This window comes from Haemaphysalis longicornis, unplaced genomic scaffold, assembly GCF_048455015.1.
Source record: "Haemaphysalis longicornis isolate Haplotype H1 unplaced genomic scaffold, Haemaphysalis longicornis Haplotype H1 scaffold_63, whole genome shotgun sequence".
In the NCBI taxonomy this organism is placed as follows: Eukaryota; Metazoa; Arthropoda; class Arachnida; order Ixodida; family Ixodidae; genus Haemaphysalis; species Haemaphysalis longicornis.
In genome coordinates this window covers 328,502-335,996 of record NW_027526411.1, presented here as the reverse complement: position 1 = coordinate 335,996, position 7,495 = coordinate 328,502, and the positions used below count along the sequence as shown (strand labels likewise).

Sequence of the window (7,495 nt, the reverse complement as noted above, 5' to 3'; positions counted from 1 at the left end):
GGGACTCAAGGCAGTACCCGTCGGCTCCCCAAAGACTTTAATCAGGCAGGGAGACGCAGCCCGGACCCTTATTCTTGAACCGAGGGTAGGGCGCCCCCCGGCAGCCTCCAATACGATTACGGGCCTAGGGAGGCAACCCGTTGAAGTTCGGACACTCTCAGCCTACTGGGACGCACAAGGCACCCAGCGTTTCCCGGCGGTACCACGAGGAGGTGGTGTCCGATGTGGTCTGGCTCTCCGACTTCCTATTAGCTGGATTACAGGGGCGCGTAACCAACCCCCAGCCTGTCCCGAAGGACAGGAGAGCCATGCCACGAGTAGCTTAGACTGCTCTGGCCAACCTTAAATCTGTCCGCCGGGGCGAAGCAGAAAACGGCGATCTCCGAAGCGACCGCCGCAGGCACGACCACCAGAGCCTGTTGTACGACCGCTAATGCTCGACCACGGCAACTGCCGCCAACAAGAGAGTCATAGTTACTCCCGCGATTTACCCGCGCTTTTTTGAATTTTTTCACGTTGACATTCAGAGCACTGGGCAGAAATCAGATTGCGTCAGCACCGACCAGCGGCCCTCGATAAAAATTATCAATAACATGGAGAAATCAAGAATTCAACTTCATCTTAAGTCAGGCTCTCCGCAGGGGTCACCTTTAAGTCCATTACTCTGGAACATAACAATTTTAGATCTCCTAAACAGCAAATTTCCTAGCGATGTACATATTCAGGCTTTTGCCAACGACATAACCTTAGTAATAAGAGGCAATTTGAGAGATAATATCAAACAAAAGGCAAACCAAGCGCTCAAAATAGTAGAAAACTGAGGAGTAGACAAGGAACTTACATTTAACACAACAAAATCAAAATTCATTGTAAGGGGGGACAAGTACATTAAAAGACCTCCTATTATCAAACTAGGAAACAAAAATCTTAAATTCTGTAAAGAAATTAAAATGTTAGGCGTCTATATAGACAACAAGCTCAGTTTTATCCCTCATATTAACTTTGTAAAGGAAAAAGTAAACCAAATAATAAACAGCATAGGAATACAACTGGGGGCTTACCAGCAAACACCTACAACAAATTTATATCAGAGCTATAGAAAGAATCATAGTTTATGCCGCTCCAATTTGGTATAAAAACAGGTACTAATGAGAAAAAAACCAAGAAGTATTCAAAGAACAAGCGTCATTAAAGTTACCAAAGCATTTAAAACAGTATCCAATCCGGTCTTAAACATCATAGGTAATGTCCCACCAGTTCATCTGACGATCGAAAAAGAAATCGAAACATTTAACGTAGTTCTCGCCGGAAAAATGTTCACCTTGAAAAATCGCTCTTTTACGGGAGACCAAATATATATGGCAGCTGCATCGAGCAGATATCTTTTACCTATCTTACCCAACCAATTTCGCAGACAGATTTTGTAGTATTTACAGACGCCTCGCAAGATAAACCGACATAGGAGCAGCTTCTATAGCTCTAGACAAATCTGGCAAAATAGTAGAAACCAAACAATACAAACTTCCGGAGTACAGCAATAACTTTGAGGCAGAAGGAATCGCGATTTTAAAAGCACTTGAATACCTTCAAACTAGCTTTAAAGAAGGTAACGTACAGTTGTATGCTGATAGCCTGTCAGCCCTAAAAGCAATTTGCAATCCAAATAATCGGAAACGAATTATATTTATAATTGAAGAAATTCTAAAGAAAATAGCACAACAGGTCAAAATAAGGTTAACTTACATTAAAGGTCATAGTGGAAATGTCGGTAAAGAAATAGCGGACAAAATGGCTAAAAAAGCAGCAAAATATGGCGAAAAAATTGACTGGCCTATTTCACTACAATTTATCAAACAACAGCTCAATATTAACCTAAGAAAACATTGCAATGTTGAGTGACAACAAGAAGGAAATGAAAGCTACACATTCCAATGGATAAAGAATATTCACAAAATTCCGCACCACTTTCCCACCAATTATTACACGTCACAGTTTATCACTGGACACGGTAGATTTCCGTTTTGCTTTCATAGGTTCGTCATTACGAATAATAACATAAACACAGAGAACAACTTCTTGATATCCATAGAAATTATCTCGTAAGTAGGAAACCAGAGCTAATGAAACATACAAAATTAAAAATTTTCGAAGAAATGACAATACTAATAATGCTAATATTCAACAATACTAACCCCTCAAACATTTTGTCCCAATTTTACTCACACGCAGAAACAAAGTCAGCGGCAAATGAACTTAATAAGGGTAGCGTCCTGGGCACGTTGGTACTACATTGTTAAATAAAATGATTGCGCTAAAAAAGGAGACACGCACGAAATGACGACAGACACACGTGTGTGTCTGTCCTCACTCCGTCCGTGTCCCCCTTTTTAGCGCAATCATTTTATTTAACAGTGGCAAATAACGCATGATAGCTTTTTGATCTTTTGTATTTATCATTGTTCTGTAGTGAGTCATTTTCTCGTAATTATCTTGTTTAGTTGCCTTTTTACATTTTTTTATTTTAAATCCAGACAACCATTTTCAATGTATTTAATTTACCCGTTATACCTCGGTGGAACGGGAAGGGTTTCATTTCATGAACCCGTTTAATAAAGTCTGGCGGCTGCGCTGCGTTTTCGTCGAGTGACGGACGTTCCTTTCGACCATGACTATGCTGCGCGACAAGTTTTTGTGGCAGCACACTTAAGGCCACAGAGCCGAAGCACACTTGTTTCACTGCGCCACAACATGTAGTTCGGTAATGAAAATATCACTAGTTTATTCAGGCTAAATAAAAATTTACCGCTGACTTTATTTTTTTATGCAATTCGTTTATTAATAATCAATAAAAATGGTGCGTAGTAGAAGCAAATTCCGTTTCACCCTGTTTCAGGTTTTGGCGTTTTTCAGCGTTCGTTGCTCTTTTCCAACAGCTTCAAAAAAAAAATCCGTCCTCTGCTTGCTGCTCGTCTACGTCGCCTACGGACGTACGTCCCCGGCGCCTCGTGACTTCACCTGCTTTGCAGCCATTCCCCGAGCTGTCAAACCAAAAGTTGTCTCTACAGGCCAAGAAATTGGTATACACAGTTTACACGAAAATACTTAAAAGGCACCCGCAAGTGTCTGTAGAACCGCATGTCGGTAGGTCAGCGCGCTCACTGGTGTTTAGCGAACGCAGTGTCTTTCGCATTAAGCTTGGCATAAACACGGGCACCCTCAAGTCACCGAAGGGCAAGCGCTTGCGTCTTCCGGTCAAAGATGACCGAGCGAAAACCGGGAACGCAATACTGCAACATTATGACAGCTTTTCCCTCGCAGCTCTACGAAAAAAAGCGCATCAATACTTTCTGCGGAATGAAATTCTCACGGCGGCAAAACTTGCTCAAGATGTTGCCAGTGACAGCGACATGAACATGCCGAAAATGAGCATGCGACTCAGTGATATCAGTTTTGCTTTTCGGAAAAGAAAAATAAATTATAGGCTATTGGAAAAAAACGACATCGTTACGTGGCGGCGGGAGTATCTCCGCACCCTAACATTTGCTGCGGGTGGTGACGGGTTTCTTTTGTGACAGTTAACGTCACGTTCACCTGATTTCGTTTAGGTAGTTTTTACACTGCACGGAGGGGTATGTGGTACGCTCTCGTTTCCTTAGTTTCGGCACCATTGTGTTCATTTGTTCTATTCACGTATAGAAAAATGACGCCTATTTAAACAACCTTTGTAGGCAAGAGATCCACAAAAAGGCCACTTAGTTCCGTACTGGAGTCCCCTCGAAAAAATTAAATTGTACTCCATAGAAATAGACTTCCTCTCTTGTGAGTGGGTGGGGGGCACCATTGTCTTCAGCGTTTTTGTAAGCGTTGCTGATGAATCATCACAGGCAATTCATTCGAAATCTTTATGCGAGGCCCAAGTTTTTCACTGTTATTGCAACAGCTATTAACCTTAGACCTTGAGAAATTTTTTTTCTAATAGTACAGAAAGTATTGCCTAGTTTTGTTGTATTTCTATTGGTATGTGGGTGGTGGGGGGAATAGACTTTATTTTCAACACCCCCCGTATTATAGCGCCGCAGAATCTGGAGACATGGGTGTTTTTATTTTACCACTCGGTCAAAAACTGCAAAGATGAGTCGCTGGTGCAACTGGTGGATTCTTGGTTTTGTCGACTGAACTGCGCATCACAAAAATTCTTAAACAGCCCTTGAGGCATCGACCCTACTCGTCACTTTAGTGCCTCTGCCTCGAGTCAAAGTACCTACCTTGATGACTGGTTTTTTAGGGAATCGTGCGTTCAAATGTACGGCCACTTTAAGATTCGGGCGTTCACAAAGCACACCGTGCGAGAGTCTTAAGCTGGATAGTCTAGCCAGTACAGCAAACATACGGCGAACAATCTCAGACATTGCCAACTGAGGCAAAACCAAAGAGCCTGCATTCTGCAAGGCGAGGATAATTATACCACAGCACTTAAGTGGTGTCGTCATCAGTGAACCGTCCGTGAATGTCGTTCATTATTCTGTTTTAAAACGTAAAACACCGCTCGGCGTTGTGTAATATTGTCACTTGACCGTAGTTTTCACTTTAATAGTAGTGGGCATGAACCTACACTGAAGTTCGCGGTACGAATAGTAGCGGCGGTTTACCCGTTGTTGTTGCCCACGACGTCGGTTAGCGGCAGCTGTTCCTTCATTTGTGGCACCATCTCGTGCTCGGGAGAGCTGCCGTCCCTTAACTTAAATTATTGCGGTAATCGGCGCTGTGCCCCAGATAATCGCGGCGGTAGTTATTACTGGCCAATCAACTTTTGCCTGATAAAATGCATCCATGTTAAAGTCGTGTGGCCAAATCGGTGACAAGATTTTTTATTTCTTTCTAGGTTCTCTACAAAGACGAGTACGAACAAGACGCGGCAAAGCGGCAGAAGACACTCGACGCAGCCGTTGCTGTGTTTAAGCAGCAATACGCAGCAAAGAACAAAACGGCCGCTTCGAGTAACCTTCAACGATGTTTTAATCAGTTTGTGGCGGAAATGGTGTCTTTGGATGGTCTTCCGTTCTCTGTGACCAAGGGCCTCGGGTTCAAGAGAGTCGTGGAGTTTCTCAGGCCAGAGATAAACATGCCGTCCTCTAGGACAGTGGCCCCCCAGCTAGAACACTTGGCGGCGAACGAGGCCCTACCGGCCCTCCAGGATGAGCTGCTGGAGGGCCGGTTGTCATCGATATCTGGACTAGCCGGCTTCGCCAAGTGATCCTGGGTATCCGACCCGCACGGGGCACCTTGAGCAATCTTGGTGACGGTACTGGCGATACCGCGGACCCCGAGCCCCCAAACATACGCTGGATCCAACCGTGGCAATGTGTTTATAGGTGAAGGGTTAGAAACCAGGAATGGTGGCCGTCGGAGCCCAGGTCAAGCTCCGGCGGATGGGCTCCCTGTCTGTCTACCAGGCAGGGAGCTCCGGGACCTCTTTGGCTACCAGGGTAAGGTCAAAGAAGAAAGTACCCCAGTCTCCCTGCTTTATACTATGCTATATGGCATTTTCAAACCCCCCCCAACCGTGATCGGTCCCTGAAAAGGGGCCGCACCGAAGTATCTTTCCCCAATTGCCATCTTTAACATTTCCTGAACCGGATAATTTTTCTCGATTTCTTGTGATGGAATCGCTCAATCCAACCCACCCTCTAGCATCTCAGTCAGTCTTCTTGATCGCCAAGTATCTTGAAGCCATAATAGGAAAATCGTATAAATGCAAAAACCAAAGATCTAGTGAACTCCTAATCGAAATAAATGACAAGCAGCAGTCCACAAAGCTTCTAGCTCAGACAAAATTGGCTGATCTAGACATCAGGGTCACACCCCATCGGAGCCTAAACAGCTCGCAGGGTGTGATATCAGAGACAGATCTCTTGAACGAAACCGATGCGGATCTCCTTGGCGGCTTGAAGGATCAGGGCGTCACTGCCGTGAGACGCATCACCATCCGCAGAGACGACAAGGAGATTCCCACCAAGCACATCATCTTGACCTTTGACCGTGCAGTTCTCCCACAACACATAAATGCAGGTTTTATCCGTTGCTCCATCCGTCCGTACATCCCGAACCCGCGGCGCTGTTTTAAGTGCCAGCGGTTCGGGCACGGTACGAACTCTTGCCGTGGCCGAACGACGTGTGCAAAATGCGCGGCGCACGATCATCCGAGCGAGAACTGCCCATCCGAAACCCTCACTTGTGTAAACTGCGGGGGGCCGCATGCAGCCTACTCCCGCAAGTGCGAAAATTTTCAAACCGGAAAAAAGATAATCAATATCAAGGTAACTGAGAACATCACCTTCCCAGAGGCGCGGAAGAGGTTCGCCTCTTTCCCTCTGGGGAGGTACGCCGACGCAGCTCGCCGGGGGGCGGACAGGCGTCTGGTTTCCACAGGGACCCAGTTCAGCGAGTCTGACCTGGTCCCTTCTTTCTCCGCCCCCCCTGGGTTGCCTCTGGCAGCCCAACCCGCCACCACGCCGCTTGCTGAGGCAGCAGCGGTTGTGGTGGCAACGTCTTCGGTCGGGACCGGTGCCGCTCCCGCCTCTGTCTCGCCATCCTCCAGTGCGTTGGAGGGTACCGAGGTGATGGACACCACGGGCCCCGCATCGGCTCCCACCGCCACCATACCGCCCGTGCCATTTTTGGCGTTCCCGACGCCCGCGGCGGTGGCGGCTCAAACGAAGGGCTCCCAAAGGGGGGCCAAGTCCGGGGGGCCCAGTCCGTCGGGCACCCCTCGGACATCCGACGACGAGATGGATGTCGGGCCGTTCCTGCCTGCAATGCAGCGCAAGGAGCGGCCTCCGACGCCCAAGCCAGCAGCAGATAGGCCCAAAAAGCCAAATCCTAGAGTAACAGCCCCGAAAGACACATGAACACACATACACACAGACTTCAGTAGCTTCTAAATCTGCATAATGGGAAGAGAAAATATTACTCAATGGAACTGTAGAGGCCTCATTAAAAATCTTGATGATGTCCATGAGATATTGCATTCGAACCAGCCAAGTGTGATGTGTCTTCAGGAGACGCATTTGAATCCCAATCACACAAATTTCTTAAATAGGTACATGGTATTCAGAAAGGATAGGGTTGGCTGCACACACTCTTCGGGCGGTGTAGCCATAATAGCCCGGAAATCCCTAGCATGCCACCCTATCGCACTCAACACCGTCCTTGAGGCTGTAGCAATACGCACAATAATTTTTAATAGGTTGATAACGGTATGCTCAATTTACATTCGTCCTGATTATGCACTTTCCAGCTCTGACTTCGAGGCGCTGGTCGACCAGCTGCCTGAACCGTACATTTTAACAGGCGACCTTAATGCACACAACTCTCTTTGGGGCTCCTCAAGAACGGATGCCCGAGGTCGCCTGATAGAGAAATTTCTTACATCTTCAGGAGCATGCCTTTTCAACAAAAAGCAGCCTACATACCATAACTTAGGACATAATACATA

At 46.5% G+C, this 7,495-nt stretch overlaps 1 protein-coding gene across 1 annotated transcript; it reads left to right on the top strand.

The window, feature by feature from the left end:
* The first annotated feature begins 1,762 nt into the window (after positions 1-1,762).
* LOC144144130 (uncharacterized) lies at positions 1,763-3,572 on the top strand. Its single transcript, XM_077675512.1, has 2 exons — positions 1,763-1,768; positions 2,934-3,572. Exons 1-2 carry the CDS (start codon positions 1,763-1,765, stop codon positions 3,570-3,572), a joined length of 645 nt encoding a protein of 214 aa, XP_077531638.1.
* Positions 3,573-7,495: the final 3,923 nt, after the last annotated feature.